Source organism: Podarcis cretensis (genome assembly GCF_951804945.1).
Source record: "Podarcis cretensis genome assembly, chromosome: 8".
Lineage (NCBI taxonomy): Eukaryota > Metazoa > Chordata > Lepidosauria > Squamata > Lacertidae > Podarcis > Podarcis cretensis.
In genome coordinates, this window is record NC_137177.1 from 11,012,840 (window position 1) to 11,035,731 (window position 22,892).

A 22,892-nucleotide genomic window follows, 5' to 3' on the forward strand; every position below is an offset into this window, starting at 1 on the left:
GTATTCAACTAATTCCCAGAGGTCCCTGTGGAGAGGGATTGACTGTTAAACCACTCTGGGAACTATAGCTCCATGAGGGGAATTGGGGCAGCACATTTAACAAACTACAGCACCCAGGATCCTTTGGGAGAAGAAACCATGGCTGTTTAAAGTGGCATCATAGCGCTTTAAATACATGGTGTAGATGTGGCCTAGATTAGCGAGGTTCTCAAATAGATAAGAAGAAGAGTTTGGATTTGATACCCCGCTTTATCACTACCCGAAGGAGTCTCAAAGCGGCTAACATTCTCCTTTCCCTTCCTCCCCCACAGCAAACACTCTGTGAGGTGAGTGGGGCTGAGAGACTTCAGAGAAGTGTGACTGGCCCAAGGTCACCCAGCAGCTGCATGTGGAGGAGCGGGGAATCGAACCCGGTTCACCAGATTACGAGTCTACCGCTCTTAACCACTACACCACACTGGCTCTCCTATAACGTTTTACAAGGACAGAATAATTGCCACACACAGGAAGAACAAGGGTATAGTCTGAGTGTCTCACTTGTAGTTCTGTAAATCATTTAATGCGTCAACACGAATGGAAGTAATTAATATTGCACTTGAGACTTCAGAGAAGTGTGACTAGCCCAAGGTCACCCAGCAGCTGCAGGTGGAGGAGCGGAGAAACGAACCCGGTTCACCAGATTACGAGTCCACCACTCTTAACCACTACACCACACTGGCTCCATCTAAGCTGCTACAAGAGTAAAAAGACGCTCACTCACCTCAGCCTCGTAGATGAAGAGCACGACATGAGTGATAGTGTAGAGCGTCATGTACACAGAAAGCTTGATAGAGCCGGTGTGGCTGATCCGACCCCTGCAAAACAGGGAGCCATGAGCCAGGATTTGGGGGAAGAAGGAATGACTGCCCCACACCCCAAATCTCCCAATACCCTTTATCCATCTGGTACGCAGGCTGAGACCCTACCTGCCCACGGACAGTCTCACCAGAGTGGTGCATGCTCTAGTTATCTCCCACTTGGACTACTGCAACGCGCTCTATGTGGGGCTACCTTTGAAGGTGATGCAGAAACTACAACTAATCCAGAATGCGGCAGCTAGACTGGTGACTGGGAGCAACCACCGAGATCACATAACACCAATCTTGAAAGACCTACATTGGCTCCCAGTATGTTTCCGAGCACAATTCAAAGTGTTGGTGCTGACCTTTAAAGCCCTAAACAGCCTCGGCCCAGTATACCTGAAGGAGTGTTTCCACCCCCATCATTCAGCCCGGACACTGAGGTCCAGCGCCTAGGGCCTTCTGGCGGTTCCCTCACTGTGAGAAGCGAAGTTACAGGGAACCAGGCAGAGGGCCTTCTTGGTAGTGGCGCCTGCCCTGTGGAACGCCCTCCCATCAGATGTTAAAAAAATAAACAACTATCTGACGTTTAGAAGACACCTGAAGGCAGCCCTGTTTAGGGAAGTGTTTAATGACTGATGTTCTAATGTACTTTTAAACTTTTGTTAGAAGCCGCCCAGAGTGGCTGGGGAAACCCAGTCAGATGGATGGGGTATAAATAATAAGTTGTTGTTGTTGTTGTTGTTGTTGTTGTTGTTGTTGTTGTTGTTGTTAATCTCCTCTGTAAATGTTATCTGCACTAAATGTACTCTTCTCATTCCTAAAGTTTCAACTGCAAATCTTTTGACTGCTCAGTTTTCCAACATTCCTCTTTCTTCTCCCAGTCAACAAACCCATGTCACTTATAAGCCAAGTGCAATGCCAATGATTCTCCGACCAGCATCACAATTTGTCCAGATGTTAATTTGTGTCACAGGCCTGGACTGTTTTAGGCCTGCCTGTCCTGACCTCTCTGCGCCTCAAAATACCCATTGGGCTCTAAATGGGCAAGGCACATCGAAATAGTTTGCTTCTCTTCCTCTGTGTCCCATTGCAACCTCTATTGCCTTCCCTTTGAACATCACATCACGACGTGGGCACAAACAGAAGCATTCCCCATTTCTGACCTTATCGGGGACAAGGCACCCTTGGACTAGAGAGACTCAATAAAGTATGAGACAAGATACATGTGCTTTGTGCACTGCTGCTAACATGGTGTGTACATCACTTCCCTGACCTGCAGCAGGAGCACTTTGAACGCAGAGCGTACAGGAGGTGTGTACACAGAATGTAGCTTGTCATTTCAAGGGCTTTACCAGTAGGGGGCATGTGTAGCCTGCAGAAATCTAGCGGCTGTCTCTGTGGTGCAGTCTATTTAAATTTTGTTTTTAATGTTTTGGGGCACTTGCAGACAAGCTGTTTAACTGAGCTTTCATCCTGATTTGTTTGCAGAGAGATTAGATGACACCAGCTATTTAACGTGCATTTAAAGCACCCTGATACCACTTTTAACAGCCATGCTCCCTCCAAAGAATTATGGGAGCTGTAGTTTGTTAAGGGTGCTGAGGATTTCTGGGAGACCCTCCGTCCCCCTTGCAAGGCTACAATTCTCAGAGAGATTTAACCATCAATCCTTCTTCTCTGGGAACTGTAGCTCTGGGAAAAGAACAGGAGTCTCCTAACAACACCCAGCACCCTTAACAAACTACAGCTCCCAGAATTCTTTGCTTAAAGTGGTATTATGACACCTTAAATGTATGAAATGAATGGGGCCTCTGGTTTGCTTGCTGGGGGGTTAGGCAATGTTGTGTCAGAGAAGTGTTATCCCAGTGCACTTTTCCATCAGCTGCCATCAATAGTTTGGGGAAGTTGGTTTGTAACGCAAGACCTCCTAATCCAGGAGGAGGAGTTTGGATTTGATATCCTGCTTTATCACTACCCGAAGGAGTCTCAAAGTGGCTAACATTCTCCTTTCCCTTCCTCCCCCACAACAAACACTCTGTGAGGTGATTGGGGCTGAGAGACTTCAGAGAAGTGTGACTGGCCCAAGGTCACCCAGCAGCTGCATGTGGAGGAGCGGAGACGCAAACCCGGTTCACCAGATTACAAGGCCACTGCTCTTAACCACTACACCACACTGGGTCTCAACAAATCCACTATAACTTTGTTAATCCACTATAACTTTGCAACCAGAGTTTGTCTTCCTGTCTGTCTGTCTATCTGTCTGTCTGTCTGTCTGTTTGTTGATTGATTGATTGATTGATTGATTGATTGATTGATTGAATGAATGAATTTATAAACCACCCTATACCCGGAGGTTTCAAACCCGGAGTTTGCCAATGTGTGACTGAACTGCGTCCGAATTTGGGATCCGAAAGCAAATAGGAGCTGGGATAGCTCAGTTGGCAGAGCACGAGACTCTTGCTCTCGGGGACATGGGTTCGAGTCCCATGTGTGGCGAAAGATACCTGCATTGGACCTCCATGGTTACTTCTAATTCTACAATTCTATGACTAGAAGCATCTTGCCTGCAGAATGCTTCTCCACACCAAACAACCCTCTCGCAAAGCTGCTTTTCATTTTTTGGAAGACACGTCACCGAGTCTCAGTTATCCATGTTTGCAAGTGAAGCAACTCACCCGTCAATCACAGCCTTTATGGACCCCCATACCCTCCCACCAATTATTCACCACCAGGCAATACAGCCCCATCCCACCCTGACTCATTGGAAGGTCTGTCCCCCTTTAGTCATGCTGGTACCTGGTGACAGTGAATCCTTTCCCCAGCAGGATAAGCATCAGGAGGAAGATCAGGAAACTGACGGAGAAAAGGAGCTTGGCTAGAGGGAGAAAGGAAGGAGAAATGGAGGGAGGGAGAAATGGAGTTAAGCCCAGGCCATTAACAGGGTTCTTCTGGAATATGAGACTTAAAACAGTCCAAATCGCCCAGGATTTTTATGTGGCCTTTAAATAATGGATCAGCGAGGAAGGGGCAAAGGATACACACTAGAAAGAACAATACGGAATGGCCAACAACATTCATTGTTTCCCTTCTGAACGGCTGCAGGACTGTAATTAATAAGCAACATCCGAGACAGCAACTTTTAAATGGCCCTGTTCACTCTGGATTCCCCCTTCGTACCTACCCAAGATCTTGAGGCTGCCGTTTCCAATGCCGTCGCTCGCATACTGGCCCCAATATATGCAGAAGAACATCAGGCTGAGCACTGAGAAGAAGAAAAAGGGAGGGAGGGGAATGCAGCAGGCAGCAGGTGTTGTGCAATTGCAAAGGCAGAAAGAGGATGGAGGGGTCAGTTGCCCATGCGGGGTCTCTTTCCTGATCCCTGGCAACTGTTCTTTGTCCTCCGACTGTAAAGGTAAAGGGTAAAGGGACCCCTGACCATTAGGTCCAGTCGCGGACGACTCTGGGGTTGCGGCACTCATCTCGCTTTATTGGCCGAGGGAGCCAGCGTACAGCTTCCGGATCATGTGGCCGCCATGATGAAGCCGCTTCTGGCAAACCAGAGCAGCGCACGGAAACACCGTTTACCTTCCCGCCGAAGCGGTACCTATTTATCTACTTGCACTTTGACGTGCTTTCGAACTGCTAGGTTGGCAGGAGCAGGGAGCGAGCAATGGGAGCTCACCCCATCGCAGGGATTCGAACCGCCGACCTTCTGATCGTCAAGCCCTAGGCTCTGTGGTTTAACCCACAGCACCACCCACGTCCCCTCGCCACCCGCGTCCCCTGCAACTGTATCAGCCATCTAATCCCAATCCCGTCTTTTGGCCCCTCCTTCCATCCCTAACGACACCCCTTTTCCCTGCCAAAAGCATTTCAGTGAACTCCGAACCTGAATGCACAACCCTAAGCCTTTGGGAGCAGCAGACAGTACACAGTTTAATTGTAACGCACCCTATGTATATAAAACCAGCTTTGGAACTACACGATAAAGGGTGGGCTATAATAAATGCCAAATCAATAAGTGAAAACAGAAACAAAGCCCAGCCACTGGTGTCAGCAACTTGGCAGGGTTGCTTTCCTCCCCAGAATGTGCCCTCGCTGCCCACGACTCACCCTCCACCCCAGCTGCCGTCATAAACATCTTGTAAGTGGTGTGGAGAAGTTGTCGTCCCTTCAAAAGATCTGAGAGGGAACAAAGAGACAGAGAGGGTCACGGAGACAGAGAGACACAGAGAGCAGGGGGCCGTTGGCAAAAGTATCGCTGGCTTTTCTCTGGCCACCGGAACACAGCAATGAGGCCACTCTCCCTCACTTCATTGCCCGGGACTCATTGGAAATTGGGTTTCTCTTAGAAATTCTTCTTCCGGAGCCAGGGGTAGGTACTATTGGGAACTTGCCATGGTCCATATTCCTGCAAAAGCCCCCCCCCCACCATTCTCTGGAGACACCTGACCCCACAGCTCCCTCTCCTTGCTGTCAAGCCTTTCCGTCACAACACCGATTGGAGGAACTACTCCTCTCTGCCTCTCTACAGAGCAATGCCCCATTTGCCTGGGCACTGTAAAGGTAAAGGTAAAGGGACCCCTGACCATTAGGTCCAGTCGTGACCGACTCTGGAGTTGCGGCGCTCATCTCGCTTTATTCCAGGTCATGTGGCCAGCATGACTAAGCCGCTTCTGGCGAACCAGAGCAGCGCACGGAAACGCTGTTTACCTTCCCACTGGAGCGGTACCTATTTATCTACTTGCACTTTGACGTGCTTTCGAACTGCTAGGTTGGCAGAAGCAGGGACTGAGCAACAGGAGCTCACCCCGTCGCGGGGATTCGAACTGCCGACCTTCTGATCAGCAATCCTAGGCTCTATGGTTTAACCAACAGCGCCACCCACGTCCCTGCCTGGGCACTGGGGACCCCCAAAATAAGTCACACTGCATGAGAAACAGGAAGCATTGACCCAACTGCATCCGGACTGGGACTCTTTGGTACTCACAGCCAAAGTAGCAGGAGATGATGAGGATTAGGATGAAGATAAGCAGGAAAGTTATGTCTGTCTCTAGGATGCCTGAGAAGAAAGGAGACAGCAGATTCAGCAGTGGATGTGGGAATTGCCTTACTTTTTTATAATGATTTTTATTATTTTTCAATTGCAATTCAATAATAGTTTCATTATAACAACACCAAATCATAATACTGTACAGTTACGAATACCAATCATTCAAATACCAAATTATATAATTTAGGTGCCCCTCCATGCGCTAGATTTGACTGTTTGATGATTTTCTTTATTTCTGCATTCCAAAATCTTATTCATTTCAATTGCATTCCGGTCAAAACAATAATCCCTTATACAACAACTGCAATATTAATAACTTCCATTCGTGCTGATGTATTAAATGATTTACAGAACTACAAGTGAGGCACTCAAACTATACTCTTGTTCTTTCTGTGTGTGGCAATTATTCTGTCCTTGTAAAACGTTATATCTATCTTTTCTCAGTTGTTGCTGTTCTCCATCATGCCTTGGGCGGAGCTGATATCCTATTGTAGTTTCATAAATTTCTCCACCACTCCGTCCCTGGCTTTGTTGTTTTGCAACTTTAACAACAGCTGCGAAAATCACTCGGTCCCAATAAATAACCTGTTTTCACTCTTTTCCCACTCAGCCTGGGAAGAAGAGTGGCCTGTGAACTGCAGATGACTCAGTAATGAACCTTATCAGTTCCCTGGCAAGTTTGTGGATCAAAGGAATTTGTGAGATGAAAGAAACTGACTTGTACCACTCCAGTCTGGAGCTTCAAGGTTATCGCTGTTGTGTGAGGGCTGCTGCTGCTGCTGTGGAACTAGAATTGCCTGTCTGGGTGCCTGATGGCTGTTGTCACCTGCTCAACATCAGGTAATTTAGGCTGAGAGATGCCCGACAGGCGCAAGCTAATGCTGTTTCATGTTGTTGTTGTTGTTGTTGTTGTTTAGTCTTTTAGTTGTGTCCGACTCTTCGTGACCCCATGGACTAGAGCACGCCAGGCACTCCTGTCTTCCACTGCCTCCCGCAGTTTGGTCAAACTCATGCTGGTAGCTTCGAGAACACTGTCCAACCATCTTGTCCTCTGCCGTCCCCTTCTCCTTGTGCCCTCCATCTTTCCCAACATCAGGGTCTTTTCCAGGGAGTCTTCTCTTCTCATGAGGTGGCCAAAGTCTTGGAGCCTCAGCTTCAGGATCTGTCCTTCCAGTGAGCACTCAGGGCTGATTTCCTTCAGAATGGATAGGTTTGATCTTCTCTCAAGAGTCTCCTCCAGCACCATAATTCAAAAACATCAATTCTTCGGCGATCATACCTGCTTTCATACCTGCGTGCAAAACCAAACTCTGGTCTCTAAGTTCCTAGCCCAGTAGTCTAACCACTCTCTCTCTGTCAAGCCTCGGCAAACGTGCTGTAGGAATTCAGATTCCTAGAATCTGAACTTTGCAAACCTGACGTGAACTAGCAGGGAACTCACCGAACTCATCAGCCGAGAAGTGCCGCGTCCAAAGCGATTTGCCGTTGGTGAGGATCATCTCATACTCCAGTTCCAACCCATCGCCCTGTGAGAGAGCAGTCAAAAGTCATTCTGATCTTAGAGAACTAAGACAGAGCCACAGACCCAAGTGGGCAGGCGTCACGAGACTCACCCCACACTTGCTGAGGGCCACATACCACCAGCGCTCACGAACCGAGCGGAAACTCCTGCCGCTGGCGCAGCTCAAGTACCGCACCGAATTTTCTGTCACCAACTGGAAAGAATAATAACACGAATAATTTTATCATTTGTACCCTGCCTATCTGGCTGAGTTGCCCCAGCCGCTCTAGACAGCTTCCAGCATATATAAAAACATAATAAAATATTAAACATTAAAAACTTCCCAATACGGGGCTGCCTTCAGATGTTTTCCCCCCTAAAAGTCAAATAGTTGTTTATCTGTTTATAATAACACTTTATTATTTATACCCAGCCCATCTGGCTGAGTTTCCCCAGCCACTCTGGGCGGCTCCCAATTGAGTGCTAAAAACAATACAGCATTAAATATTAAAAACTTCCCTAAACGGAGCTGCCTTCAGGTGTCTTTTAAAAATAGGATAGCTGCTTATTTCCTTGACATCTGAAGGGACGGCGTTCCACAGGGCAGGTGCCACTACTGAGAAGGCCCTCTGCCTGGTTCCCTGTAACCTCATTTCTCACAATGAGGGAACCACCAGAAGGCCCTCGGCGCTGGATCTCAGTGTCCAGGCTGAACAATGGGGGTGGAAACTCTCCTTCAGGTATACAGGACCAAGGCCGTTTAGGGCTTTAAAGGTCAGCACCAACACTTTGAATTGTGCCCGGAAATGTATTGGGAGCCACTGCAGATCTCTCAGGACTGGTGTTATGTGGTCCGGGCAGCCACTCCCAGTCACCAGTCTAGCTAAAGCATTCTGGATTATTGCAGTTTTTGGGTCACCTTTACAGGTAGCCCCTTTGAAGGTGACATCTGTTTGACATCTGATGGGAGGGCGTTCCACAGGGAGGGCACCACTACCAAGAAGGCCCTCTGCCTGGTTCCCTGTCACCTCACTTCTCACAGTGAGGGAACCACCAGAAGGCCCTCGGAGCTGGATCTCAATGTCCAGGCTAAATGACGGAGGTGGAGATGTTCCTTCGGGTATACAGGACAGACAAGAAGATTTGTGATATGGCAATCAGGTAAAACTGAAGGAGGAGCTTCTCCTTTTCAATTACCCCCGGACCATTAGGAGATGTTTTTGCTATAGGAATATCACAGGAGTCTATAGCTTAGGCCCTTGAGTTTCTCCCCAAGACACACAAACCTCTCACTGTCCCTGTTTTCCCCAAGAGTCTTTGCCTGACTGGAATATGTCCTTGAATTCTGATCATGCCTGTTGCTTGTCGGGATGGAGGATAAAGAGGGGTGTTCGAATGCATGTAAAAACTATCCTACTGTACAAAGGTTACATTTGCATTTGATGCTCAGCCTAATTTTGCCTCCAACTCTGCCTGCCTCTAGCATGCAGCCCTGAAAATTCCCCAGCCCTGATGTAGCTGAACCGAAGACCTGCTCAGGAAGCAAATGTGAGCTCCACATTCTACGTGGAACAATATCGGCCATAGTTTGTGGGTCCCCAAGCCCTGCCCATGTACGTGAGTTTGCTATGAATTTTGTGGGGGGGGGGGAAGCATCTTAGCAGAGAAAGAAACCAGAATCGTAGCTCTTATTAGAGTAAAAAGAGCAGGTCCTTGCAGCTGCACAGATAGGTTTAACTGCATATGGGCAACACTGGCTGAAATTTCAAAGGCCCAACTTACTACGCTTGTAGGACTACAAGAAGTTTTGTAAGGAGAACTATATGAAATATTACAGAAAAGACTTATGAGAAGGGATTATAAGTTGTTGACTATTAAAAGTAATAGGGCAATAAATGTAAGATTAAAAGAGAAGGTTTGAAAATCATTAGACGTGCTTGGCTAAAATACCCAAATGATGTACAAGATGAGATGATACGTTCTGTTTGGAAAATATATGCAAAAAAGCAATAAAAATGTATTTAAAAAAGAAAGAAATTTCAAAGGCCAGAGAGATGTCTAAATAAGATATTCTATAACTGGAGAAGAGGTATCAGTGCCTTTGTCTGTCCCACAACTAGTCAAAACAGAGAAATTCAAATCACACTGCAGAAAAATATGTGCTGAGTAAGATGATACATGCAAATTTGCTCCAATTGCATAAGTCGTTTAGGTTGCTGAATCAAACTTTCCTTGGTGAATAAATCAGGATTCCCTGGGCACTCGGTTTGTTTTGTTTTAAAATGGTCTGCACACAGCCCTAGATGCATGCGCATGCGCACACACCCACACACCACCATCATGCTTTCTGTCTTTCTCCACACTGAGAGACAAGATAAAACAGAGGACAAAGGCCCCATTTTTGCTGGACGCCCAGTCAGAACCTGTTCCTCTCACTGCAAGTGTCTTCTTTTGTGTCAGAAGGAATGCTGAAAAAGAGAGCTGGCCTGCTTGTTTCATGATAGGCTCAGTCAGTACAGCATAAGACTCTTAATCTCAGGGCTGTGGGTTCAAGCCCCACGTTGGGTGAAAGATTCCTGCATTGTTCTCGTAGTCCCTTCCAACTCTACAATTCTATGATGCTCATTTACACCTTTCACGCAATATACAAAATTCAAGAAAATCAGCTAAAAAGCAGTTGCACACATCACAGAAAGTAACAGCAGGTAACATTTAAAACACCCATGTTTTCTCCCATGGCAGAGATCTATGCATCCAGCTTGGAGAGCTTGTCAGAACAAAAAACGTCTTCAGTTGTTTCTGGAAAGTGCAAATAGCATTCGCAAGCCTTTTTGCTCCAGAACATCCTGTATCTAATTTAAAGTAAAGGTAAAGGGGCCCCTGACCATTAGGTCCAATCGTGGCCGACTCTGGGGTTGTGGCGCTCATCTTGCTTTATTGACCGAGGGAGCCGGCGTACATCTTCCGGGTCATGTGGCCAGCATGACTAAGCTGCTTCTGGCGAGAAGCACATGGAAACGCTGTTTACCTTCCCGCCGGAGCGGTACCTATTTATCTACTTGCACTTTGACGTGCTTTCGAACTGCTAGGTTGGCAGGAGCAGGGACCGAGCAACGGGAGCTCATCCCGTCGCGGGGATTCGAACCGCCGACCTTCTGATCGGCAAGTCCTAGGCTCTGTGGTTTAACCCACAGCGCCACCTGCATCCCTTTTATCTAATTTAGCACCTCCCAAATCTGTTTGGCTGTCTGTTTGTCTGATCTTACTATGACCAACATCCCGAGTCTTTGGCTATGGGGGAAATGGTGAGCAGAACCCCACAGCCCCTTTCAAGTCCCAGAGACGCTTACCTGGCATCCAGACCAGGCATACTGGGTGGTGAGGTTGATCACCTGATTGTTCTCTGGACGGATCACGGACTCCTTCATCAAACAATCCTAGGAAGAGGAGAGAGGAGGTAAAAGGGAAATAGCAGGAGCCCCAACCTAACATCACCCTCAGCAGGATGACCACATGCAAAAGAGGACCGTGGAACTGTTCATTCAGAAGCAGTATTTCCTTTCCTTCCTTTCTTTTTGTTATTCATCCTTTATTATTTTATTCACATACATTCTTCACAACAAACAACTCCAAAATAAACAGACAACTCCAAAATAAAATCATATGTAACAAAACCATAAGTCTCATGTTTTCATTTACACTGATCTCCTCTCCAATACCTTTACTTGATATTTCTTGCTGCTTTCTACTTTCCTTATAAAATCTTTATGAAAATTTTAATATCTTAAATCCTATACCAATCTTTAACAGTTTCAATTAATCCCTTCACCTCCCTCCCCCACAGCCCAGTACTTCCCTCAACCCGTGTGTGATCTTCTTTCCCCACTATTATTTTTGTTATTCTTGCGTTATTCACTTTATTTGTTATTCCATCCTTAATATATTATTAGCCTATCTTCTTGAGCCTTTTAAACTTCTGCATATTAATTTTTAAGCTCTGCGCTTAAAAGGCACACTTGGCAATTCCACACCGTGATCAACTCCTGCCTGGAAACTTACATCCCCACTGTGGAAGGACGTGTGGATCCAGAATTGGCCTCCACAGTCACTTACGGACTCATTGTTAAAACCGTGTTTATGGAAGACAATCATACTCGGCTGCGAGGGATCGCCAAAGAAGAAGAAGAAGAGGATGACAGAAGAGGATTGGGGAGCAATCCATTGTCTCCCCTAGCAACCGCCCAACCCCACCTCCTCCCAGTGTCTTTCCTTGCACACGTGGAGAACCAGGCCTTAGCACGGCTCCTCTGGCAGCAGGAAGGTTTTGTGAGCAAACACTTCTCATCGCCAAGCCTTAACGAGCCTCCGCTGATAGCCGATGCTCATATCTCCGGAAACTGCCACATCTAATCTCACACCAGAAAGCGCGCAAATTACATCGCACAAGAAAGGCACCCAGCTGCTCCCTGACACCCACGGTCATCATGGAAATATGCAAATGTGCTGCAGCTTCGTAGCGCCTAAGAATGGTTCCCCTTCTCCAGCTTCCCTCAGCGCTGAAGAAATTGCAAGTGCTCACCCCTGCCCGTTCTGACTTAAACCGCCTTGGAAGAGAAACCTCAAAATTCTTGACCCGTTCCAATTGAAGAGCAGCTTCTGTTACTAAGGGACTGCTGAGCAGAAGAAACTGCTGGCTATAGAAAATAGAGGATTATTCTGTCATTCCACCAACCTGCAGTTTTTTCATGCAGAGCTTTCTGAGAGCTCAAATCGCTTTACATAAATTACCTGGGTAATCTGTACAACAACCCTGCAAAGTAGGTCATCATTCTTATCCCTATACTATTGGCCATCTGCACAATGTGAAAAATACCTAACCTCAGACATCCTCCTTCGTCAGGTCAGGGTGACTATGAGCAGGAGGAATATGTTCCTTACAGATTGCGAGCGCGGCTAAATATATTTCTGTTTTCTGCAAACATAGCAGCAAGGAAGAGAGGAAGAGAGACAGTGTTTGATTTTTAGAATTTAGGCACTTTTAGCCTTAGTAATTAGGCACTATGAAAAGAACTCATAAGGCATAATGTTGTACCCGTACGCCTTTCTCAGGTTGCCACATTCCCCCCTTTCAAGCTTAGAAACAATTCAAACATTTGTTTCTTCAGCTTGACCCTCATGTTGAACTCCAGTATAGACAACGGTCTATTTCAGGGGAATCTCCTCAGAGGGAGTCTCAGGAACTAATCTGGCATAATCATGTTCTTCTTCTGGGACCGGGGGTAAGGCTTGATATATGGCCATTATATGCTTCTGCAACTTTTTCCTAATGTCAGGGGCACTTTGGGCCACAATACTGCAGAGGTGGAGGGGGGGGCGGGAAGGTGCCACGTTGAAAGATAGCAGCTTCCCTAAGCCAACACACAACCCAATTCTTATTCAGAAGCAAGCAAGTCTTACTGACTTACCGTATTTTTCGCTCTATAGGACGCACCTGACCATAGGACGCACCTTGTTTTAGAGGGGGAGAACAAGGGGAAAAAATTCTCCCCCTCTCTGCTCAGCGCCCCTTCAGCGAAGCGGCAGGAGAAATGGAGCCCCTTCCATTTCTCCTCCCGCTTGGGTGAAGGGGCACTGCGCAGCTCTCCCTCTCTGCTGAAGCCAGGAGAGTCTTGGTCTCCTGGCTTCAGCAAAAGGAACCCGAAGCCTCCGGAGTGCAGCAGGACTTCCCACTGTGCTCCGGAGGCTTCAGGTGGCTATCCCTGAAGCCTGGAGAGCGAGAGGGCTTCAGCTCTCCAGGCTTCAGCAAAAGCAACGCGTAGCCTCCGGAGTGCGGAGGGAGCGCTCCCTCTGTGCTTCGGAGGCTTCGCGTTGCTATCGCTGAAGCCAAGGAGCCTGCATTTGCTCCATAGGACGCACACACATTTCCCCTTAATTTTTGGAAGGGAAAAAGTACGTCCTATAGAGCGAAAAATATGGTAAACAGGACTTCCTCTCAACTAATGTGGATAGGATTGAAGCAATATCGCACATGAGCTGAGATCCAAACACAAAGATTTATGCACAATGAACTTAAACTGGGTTTAATGGCCATCCCCTAAGTTCATTATCAGTCAGAGAAGAATGAGTGGAATTCACTGGGACCCTCACCCAGATCAGACTGTACTCGGGGTCTCAAGTTCTCATCTCCTAACCCCGCTAGGACCTTCCAGTTCTCAAAAGCTCCTTCCATTCCTCCTCATCCTCCAAAAACCCTCCCCACAACATCTCCACAAGACTCGTGACACCTGGAACTGCTGATCTGTGAGGGGAAGCAACAGGGGAACTCTAGCCGACAATTCTCAGTCCAGTCACCAAAGGACAGTTCCCCCGATCCTCGGGGAGAAGCTATGACAGCGTAACAAGTATAAAACAAGTGCTAGTCTATTGCGGGACTACAACTCCCATCACCCCCAAAAACTGACCATGCTGGCTGAGGTGATGGAAGCAGGAGTTCCACATCACTAAGGACATTGGTTCACCAGCATTTTACTACAGATTTCTCCTAATAAACACATTTTTTTTTAATGCAGTTTTAGCTAATGGACACGTTTCTGAAAGCTGTTTCCACATATACAAATGCCTTCTTGTTTTGTTTTTTCCACGAATATATCCATCCTTATGCAAACTTTCTCCTCATAGATGCATTCTTTGTAAACATTGCTAAGCAAAATTTTGATAAGTGTGAATTTCCAAGGACAGATGTGTTTTTGGTTCACATATAGCTTTGAAAAGCGTGGCTTTGATAAGATTTGGCTTCCAAAGAGGCCTAAATCGAATTTCTCTCCTTCTGCCTCGGTGGCGACTGTGCATAACCTGCAGAGAAGAAGCTAACCCACTGGGGCATATTCACCTCTTGAAGGGAAGTCTAACTGCAGCTGAATGACCCATCCAAACTGACCTTGTTTCCCTTCTTGTAGACGGCGGGCCACTGGGAAGGATCATCAAAATAAAGAAGGATATTCTCGCAGCATTTGGCCTTTAAAGGGAAGCAGAAGTACAGCTTTAAGGATAGCAACAGCAACATAGGCCCAACACGACAAATAGATTGTGTACAACGACAGGGATGGTGGACCTGTGGTCCTCCAGATGTGGCCAGACTCCACATCCCATCACCCTGAGCACAGGCCATGCTGGCTGTGGGATGATGGGAGTTGGAGTCCATCCACACCTGGAGGGCTGTTTCCCACCATATATGAAAAAGGTTAGGCTTTTTATTTATTTTGCTTATTTGACAAAATATGTCAATAAAAGCAGTTCAATGCCATTAAAAATAATTTGGAAAATTAAGTAGCAAACAAAAAAGAAGATTAGAGCATGTCAATATATATGAAGTTGGGGAGGCTTGCCTTAAAAAAGTTTTATGCAGGCACCAAATTTTTTGAGATGGTAAAAGAGGTGGCTAAAAAACAAAAAAAAAGGAATATGATTGAAAGATAAAAATATTACCTCTGGGTAGCGGAACCTGAAGTCCAGGCGCCCATAGTCAGAAAGGAAGCAGAATCGAGTCAAGAAGACCCAGTCCTGGGAAGAAGGAGTATGTGTATGTGTTATTTCTTAACATACCAGCTCCTCCATTTTGTTTTTTTGTTTAATATATTTATGAACCTCACTTTCATATATAATATATCCCAAGGTGGTATACAGACTAAACATACAATATCACCATGAACACATAAAAAAAAAGTTTTTGATTTGAGTTCCTACTGAAATGAGGCTACATTTTAATGTTGTACTTAATCTTGTTTTTAAGTTGTATTTTAATCAATTTTTTTTATCTGGTGTTAGTTGCCCTGAGTCCAGTCTTGGTTGGGGAGGGCGGGGTATAAATAATAATAATAATAATAATGATTATTATTATTATTATTATTATTATTATTAAACCCATCAGTAAGAGCTGCTTGGCAAAGAATCTCACATTTGAAAGTCCTGCCAGAATAAAACAGTTTTTAGAAGACTCCTAAATACAAACCCAGGACACCACCTTCTGGGTCTGAAATCCTGCACAAGTCACATGACCCGCACAAGATTGCATATTCGGGGGGGGGGGGGGACACACACTTTTTTTCAGAGTGAGATCTCGACCAGAAATCACGCAAGAGCAAGGCGCCCAAAATGGCCACTGTACTCTCACAGGGTGAAATGGGATGTCTGGGTTTTATAGGACAGTTGGTGAGTATGATGGTCTGAAATTATATATAGCAGCTTCCATGTTCCTCTTGAAATCTTTAGGGTCTCCTTGCATGAGGGTCTTCTCCCAGCCCTTTGCAAAAACAACCCAATGGAAGCGCACTGTGGAAAGCATCCAAACACGATTAGAACATTATATTTCAGGAGAGATTAGCGTAAGCCCAACCCAGCCTGAAAATTATTCAAGTGTCAGCAGCCCAAACACGGCTCCAACCAGTTACCATAAAATTTTTTACGGCTTGGCTGTAGGAAGGATAAATAACATCCCAAACAATCCCCATAAAATGAAATCTATTAGGCGGTTAACGTCATAGTCATTAATTTAATAGAGCGCAGTGCACCAGCTAGAGAGGGCAGGCCGCTCTGTACCAACGGCTTGTTGCTAGGTGTGTAGACCCCTAAATGAAGGGGGCCGCAGGGGAGACCCTGTCCTGCGGCCTGGTGAAGTGGCCAGCTTCAGGAATTGGTTCTGAAAGCAGCAGAATCTTTTTTTAATCAAGGGCAGGGGGCTATTTCACCATTTGGGCTCCATTTTAGGAGACCAGGATCTTGCTGCACAAACATTAATGGGTCCTGTGACCCCAGACCGCAGGTTCTGGGTGGCAGAAGTGGGGTTGACATGGGATTTCTTGTAAAGAATTCTCAATATCATAGAATTGTAGAGTTTGAAGGCACCCCAAGAATCATCTAGTTCAACCCCCTGCAATGTGCAGAAATCTCAGCTAAAGCATCCATGACAGATGGCCATCCAACCTTTGCTTAAAAACCTCCAAGGGAGGAGAGTCCACCACCTCCAGTGGGGGACTGTTCCACTGTCAAACAGCTCTTACCGTCAGAAAGTTCTTCCTGATGTTTAGTCGGAATCTCCTTTCTTTTAACTTGAAGCCATTGGTTTGGGTCCTACCCTCCAGAGCAGGAGAAAAACAAGCTTGCTCCCTCTTCCATGGCTATCATATCTCCTCTCAGTCTCCTCTTTACCCAACTCCTTCAACCATTCCTCATAAGGCTTGGTTTCCTCAGCTAATATAATACCTTGATTCTTTGGGGGAACCTATAGGTGTTGATCTCCTGTTTACCAGTCTTAGCACAGAATTTTTGTAGGTTTTTAGTATAGATACGGTCTTGGCAGAGATGTGTACAGACTCCTAGAACCAACTTTCCTTTTCATCTACGAAGCAGATATGCTCCCTTACAGTGCATATTCAAAGGCCCGACCTCTCCAACCATTGGACCTCTTCCAGATCTGGGAACAGGATCCAAAAGTGTTGGCTACTTGAGTCTCAAGATGCACTCTCAATGCAGATTATGTGCCACTCCACATTTGTTAACAGCGTTGTCATGGTTTCCCGGGAAGTGAGTCACTTGACTCAAAGGTTTTTACGCAAAACTTGAGAACATTTTCCGATGGAGGGCCATTGACACACAGAAAAAGTCTATTGGGGGTGTAACCACAAGTGGGCAGAGATGGGGGGCTGGATCTGGTGGTAGGTGGGACCAGAGCCAAAAGAGGGTGGAGTTTGCAGGACTGCATAGTTGTTTGGGTCTATTCTGTCTATTTCTCTCTCTCTCACGCACAAACACACTGCCAAAGAGGAAGAGATTCTCAGAGGCGGTGGTCTGGAGGAGGAGAATGGCCCTACAATGTCCAGAGAGCCAGTTGATGTTTTGGATCACACAAAATCAGACTCAGGACTGCAGGTTCCCCACCCCGATTTAAATACTGAAGCTATGCTCTACCTCCCTGCAGCCCTTTCTTACACGTTATGAAACACAGGCTCTGCTTATAGATTCCTAGAATGGTAGAGTTAGAAGGGAACCCGAGGGCCATCTATGTCCAAGCCGCTGCAATGCAGGAATCTCAGCTAAAGCATCCATGACAGATGGCCGTCCAACCGCTGCTTAAAATCCTGACCACCAGAGAGAATGAGAAGAGTGAGAAAAGAGTGGGGATACACACACAAACACAAACGGGGCTGTAACCCTAATTGCGCCAATCACCCAAACCTGACCATTGCACCATTGCACCTAGAGCTTCCACCCTGTGCAACTCCTAAGCTCTTTTCACCTTCCCAATCCCAGTCCTGAAACCACTTTTCTATTCTGCAGCCCTATTTTGTAGCCTTGTTCTCACCTTCACCACCACATCCATGCCTTCCCCTCCTTTTCTGTACAACTAATCCAGAATGTATGGGACGCGGGTGGCGCTGTGGGTTAAACTACAGAGCCTAGGATTTGCCGATCAGAAGGTCGGCGGTTCGAATCCCCGCCACGAGGTGAGCTCCCGTTGCTCGGTCCCTGCTCCTGCCCACCTAGCAGTTCGAAAGCACCTCAAAGTGCAAGTAGATAAATAGGTACCGCTCTGCCGGGAAGGTAAATGGTGTTTCCGGGTGCTGCTCTGGTTTGCCAGAAGCGGTTTAGTCCTGCTGGCCACATGACCCGGAAGCTGTACGCCGGCTCCCTCGGCCAATAAAGTGAGATGAGCACAGCAACCCCAGAGTCGGTAACGACTGGACCTATTACCTTTACCCTTTACCTAATCCAGAATGCAGGAGCTAGACTGGGAGTGGCTGCCGAGACCATGTTTAGGGAAGTTTTTAATGTGTGATGTTTTATTCTGTTTTTAATCTGCTGGCAGTCGTCAAGAGTGGCTGGGGAGACCCCGCCGGATGGGCGGGGTATAAATATGTAAATGATGATGGTGGTGGTGGTGGTGATTCCCCCCTCCCCTTGCACACAACCCCCCCCCCCCAATGATAACCTCCTACACCTCACCCCTCCCAAATATGGCAACTACAAAGCAACTTTTTCACCTTCCGCAAAAACCTTGGAGCCACCATCTCTTCCTATTCTGCAAACCCTTCCGTGCCTCTGCTTAGTGGTGTAATGGGTCAGTGCGTCTGGCTGTTAACCAGAAGGTTGGCGGTTCGAGCCCACCCAGGGATGGCTGTGGGCAGGATTCCTGCATTACAGGGGGTTGGGCGAGATGTCCCTCAGGATCCCTTCCAGCTATACAGTTCTATTATTTTATTATTCATTTTCGCCCCCATTCCCATGCCTCCTATTCGCACATGACCTGTGGCCTAGGACCCTCGTACCTCTGGCACCGCCTCTCCCGGTATGCCCCATGGAGGACCTTAAGGTCCATAAATAGCAACACCCTAGTGGTCCCGGGCCCTAAGAAAGTTACATTAGCCTCAGCCAGAGCCAGGGCCTTTTCAACACTGGCTCCGGCCTGGTGGAATGCTCTGTCTCATGAGACCAGGGCCCTGCAGCATCTGATTTCTTTCCGCAGGGCCTGTAAGACAGAGTTGTTCCACCTGGCCTTTGGCTTGGAGTCAATTTGATTCCCTCCCCCTCTTTCTGTTTTCCTTTCTCCTCCTGTGATGAGGTTGCATTTTAATGTTTTAATGTTGTATTTAACCTTGTTTTTTAAGTTGTATTCCAATCAATTTGTTTTTATTATTGGTTGTTAGCCGCCCTGAGCCCGGCCCTCGCTGGAGAGGGCGGCGTATAAATAAATTATTATTATTATTATTATTATTATTATTATTATTATTATTAATTATTACACAGTGGTGGCTGGTGCCCATTGGTGTTCATAGGGTGGAGGGCAGGGAGGTCAACATTAGGGGGCGCCTGACTACTTGCAAGTAGGAAGGTAGACAGGTAGGAGATGCCTGAGGGCCGACTGATGTTGGTGATCTGATGTCCTGTTTGTCAGCTTCCACGGATACTTTTTGCTCTTTGAGCCCAGCTCTTTATTGACTTCAGGGCAAAAACTTCAAGGTCAGAAGTGACCTTCCTTAGGGAGTAACAAAGAGGCGCAGCAAATTAGATACCTGGGTAATAAACCATAAGCTCCCATTGCCCAGAGCATCCTCCAAAATGCAGCTACGTGACAGTTCACACTAATCAAATGGAGCAAAGGGTACTAAAAAAGGTCAGATCCTATCCTCCTTGACAGCGTTCTCTCGGTTTCCTTCTGGCACAAACTCTAATCTGCCTTGCTGATTGCAAATGCCACAGAAGCCACATTCACGCCACCCTATGAAACTGCTTTGAACAGTCGTGGCTTCTTCCCCCAAAGAATTCTGGGAGCCGTAGTTTGCTAAAGGTGCAGAGAGTTGTTTGGTGGCCCCTATTCCCCTCACAGAGCTACAGTTCCCAGAGGGATCTGATTGTTAAACCACTCTGGAAATTGTAGCTCTGTGAGAGGAACAAGGGGGACGCTCGGCACTTTTAACAGATGACGAGTCCTGTAATTCTTTGCGGGGGGAGTCAGAGCTGTTTAAAGTGTCATCATAGCGCTTTAAATGCATGACGTTGAGTGCGGCAGGAATAACCCCATTTATTCCAGTTCAATGCCGATACGGAAGGGGTTTGTGTCTGTGATCTGACCATCGGGAACCCCCTTTCTTCCAGGAATTGCATCCACCTCCTTTCCCCTTCCCTCTGCACGGCCGAAACAGCGCAGCGAAATACCGTGCGGTTACTGTTGTTTCTCAGGCACCTGACACCACAGACGGTGTCAAGTCACCGTACCACCGCAGTTTCCTGGGTCAATGCCATCCCCGCTGCCACTAGACAACAGCCACTGATAGACACAGCTGAGACAGACAAAAGTCTCAAGAGGAGGGGCTGAAATAATTCGGGTCAGGGGAGAAGGCAAGAGAGGCAGATCGAAGGATTTGGAGAACAGGCGGCAGGGAAGGATATTGTAAGCTAAACCATATCTGCCAGGTCTAGAAATGTATGTATATAATATCAGGTGGAGGTATATAAAATCTCCCTGGGGAAATGGATATCTAAGGAAACAAGCCTCTTTCCTCCTCCCTCTTTCTCCTCTGTCCGACTCTCGGGCCTACCTCCTTCCCCTTAAAATCCCCTTCGCGTTCCCATGGCAACAACCCATGCTCAAGGTTTCCACGGAAACCGTACCGAGGCTGAAGAAGGCAGAGGAAACAAGCAAAATCCGAGAACTGGGGCAAAGGCAGGGGGGAGGATCCAAAAGGGGGGGTCAGACTGCACACACCCCTCCCTGGATTTTAAGCAGCCTCCCGAGCTTTATCTGCCTGCCGCGGGTCTCTCTGAAACCCCCCCCCCCCAAATAAACCCCTGGGGGTGCATTGCCTCAAAAAATACTGTTTTTTGGTGAGGCCTGCTGCCTCGGCGGCTGCATCATGCAAACATGCAGCAATTAACAGGAGCTGTGTTAAAGTTTAGAGCAGGGGCAAAGCTCAGGTAAAGCACCTGCTTTCCAGGCAGAAGATTCCAGGTTCGAATCCCAGCATCTCCAGGTAGAGCTGGGAATGCCCCCCCCCCTTTCTGAAAACCTGCTGCTGTTTATCAGCAGGCGGTACCGAGCTAAATGGGTCAATGGTCTGCATTCACACCATACGCTTAAAGCACTACGATACCACTTTAAACAGCCATGGCTTTCCCCCCAAAGAATTCTGGGAGCTGTAGTTTGTTAAAGGCGCTGAGAGTCGTCCGGAGACCACTACTCCCCTCAGAGAGCTACAATTCCCAGAGTTACCTATGAAGGAGAATTGATTGTTAAACCACAGTGGGAATTGTAGCTCCTGGAGGGGGGCGTGTCTCCTAACAACTGCAGCTCCCAGAATTCTTTGGGGGGAAGCCATCACTGTTTGAAGTGGCATTGTAGCACTTTAAATATACAGTGGTACCTCGGGTTACATACGCTTCAGGTTACATACTCGGCTAACCCAGAAATACTACCTCGGGTTAAAAACTTTGCTTCAGGGTGAGAACAGAAATCGTGCTCTGGTGGCGCAGCGGCAGCAGGAGGCCCCATTAGCTAAAGTGGTGCTTCAGGTTAAGAACAGTTTCAGGTTAAGAACGGACCTCCAGAACGAATTAAGTACTTAACCCGAGGTACCAGTGTATGGTGCAAATGTGGCCCAACACCACATCTAGGACAATTCCTATGCTTCAAATCCTTTTCTGAAGCTCTCTCTTCTCCAGGGCTCCCATTTCCATGCCCCAAACCTAGAGCCCCTTTGTCCTCTGTGTGCGGTCAAGTGGTCAGTTTTCCTTCTTCCTGCCCCAGCCTCCAGCAGAACCCTTCTGCAATGCCAGCTCCAGGATTTGGAGGGCATTAGTGACTGCATCTCCATCTTAACTGATGTCCCCGTGGCCTTGCCTGCTGCCTCAGGACCCACTCTTCCCAAACACCCAGAGGGATGCCAGAGGCAAGCAGAGAATTGGCTGGCCGACTCTTGAATAGTCGCATCAGGCAGTTACGGAGACTCTGGAGGCTGACAGCAGCCACCCTGCAGGGGTGTAGTGGTTATCAGTGGTGACTAGTGCCCCTTGGGACTGGTATTTTTTAACCTAGGTTAACCAACCTCTTGGGACGCGGGTGGCGCTGTGGGTTAAACCACAGAGCCTAGGGCTTGCCAATCAGAAGGTCGGTGGCTCGAATCTCCACAACGGGGTGAGCTTCCGTTGCTCAGTCCCTGCTCCTGCCAACCTAGCAGTCTGAAAGCACGTCAAAGTGCAAGTAGATAAATAGGTACCGCTCCAGCGGGAAGGTAAACGGCGTTTCCGTGCGCTGCTCTGGTTCGCCAGAAGCGGCTTAGTCATGCTGGCCACATGACCCGGAAGCTGTACGCCGGCTCCCTCGGCCAATAAAGCAAGATGAGCGCCGCAACCCCAGAGTCAGCCATGACTGGACCTAATGGTCAGGGGTTCCTTTACCTTTACCTAACCAACCTCTTGTTCATGCAGCTTCAGAGTGGTCTGTTAGGTGTGGGCTGGGGAAGAGGACAGATTGATAGAATCATACTGTAAAGTTGGTAGAGACCATAAGGGCCTTCAGTGCGGGAATAATTTGCCCAACATGGAACTCGAACCCATGACCCTGAGATTAAGAGCCTTACTTTCTGCCGACTGAGCTAATCCTCATTTTTAAAGCATATTTCATTTACGGAAGGCACATCCGCCCCATAGATTTAAATCAGGCATAGGCAAACTCGGCCCTCCAGGTGTTTTGAGACTACAGTTCCCATCATCCCTGACCACGGGTCCTGTTAGCTAGGGATGATGGGACTTGTAGTCCCAAAACATCAGGAGGACTGAGTTTGCCTATGCCTGATTTAAAGCATATTCAGCACACATTTAAAACGCAAGTTGTCCCCCCCCCTCCTCACAGAACTACAACTCCCAGACATTTTCAAACTACAGAACCCAGGATTCTTTGGGGGTGGCTCTGAAAAAGCGATTATTGCAATGTGTTAATAGTGGTTGT

General features: G+C 47.4%; 1 protein-coding gene across 1 annotated transcript in view; it reads right to left on the reverse strand.

The window, feature by feature from the left end:
* TMEM145 (transmembrane protein 145) overlaps positions 1-22,892 on the reverse strand; it is a 33,660-nt gene that overhangs the window by 5,690 nt on the left and 5,078 nt on the right. Inside the window, exons 2-11 of the mRNA XM_079985546.1 lie at positions 14,882-14,956; positions 14,334-14,411; positions 10,747-10,833; positions 7,509-7,610; positions 7,337-7,421; positions 5,833-5,904; positions 4,956-5,024; positions 4,024-4,104; positions 3,639-3,717; positions 761-854 (exon numbers count right to left, since the gene is read on the reverse strand). Coding sequence (XP_079841672.1) covers positions 761-854; positions 3,639-3,717; positions 4,024-4,104; positions 4,956-5,024; positions 5,833-5,904; positions 7,337-7,421; positions 7,509-7,610; positions 10,747-10,833; positions 14,334-14,411; positions 14,882-14,956 — 822 coding nt within the window. The remainder of the gene's footprint in view (positions 1-760; positions 855-3,638; positions 3,718-4,023; positions 4,105-4,955; positions 5,025-5,832; positions 5,905-7,336; positions 7,422-7,508; positions 7,611-10,746; positions 10,834-14,333; positions 14,412-14,881; positions 14,957-22,892) is intronic.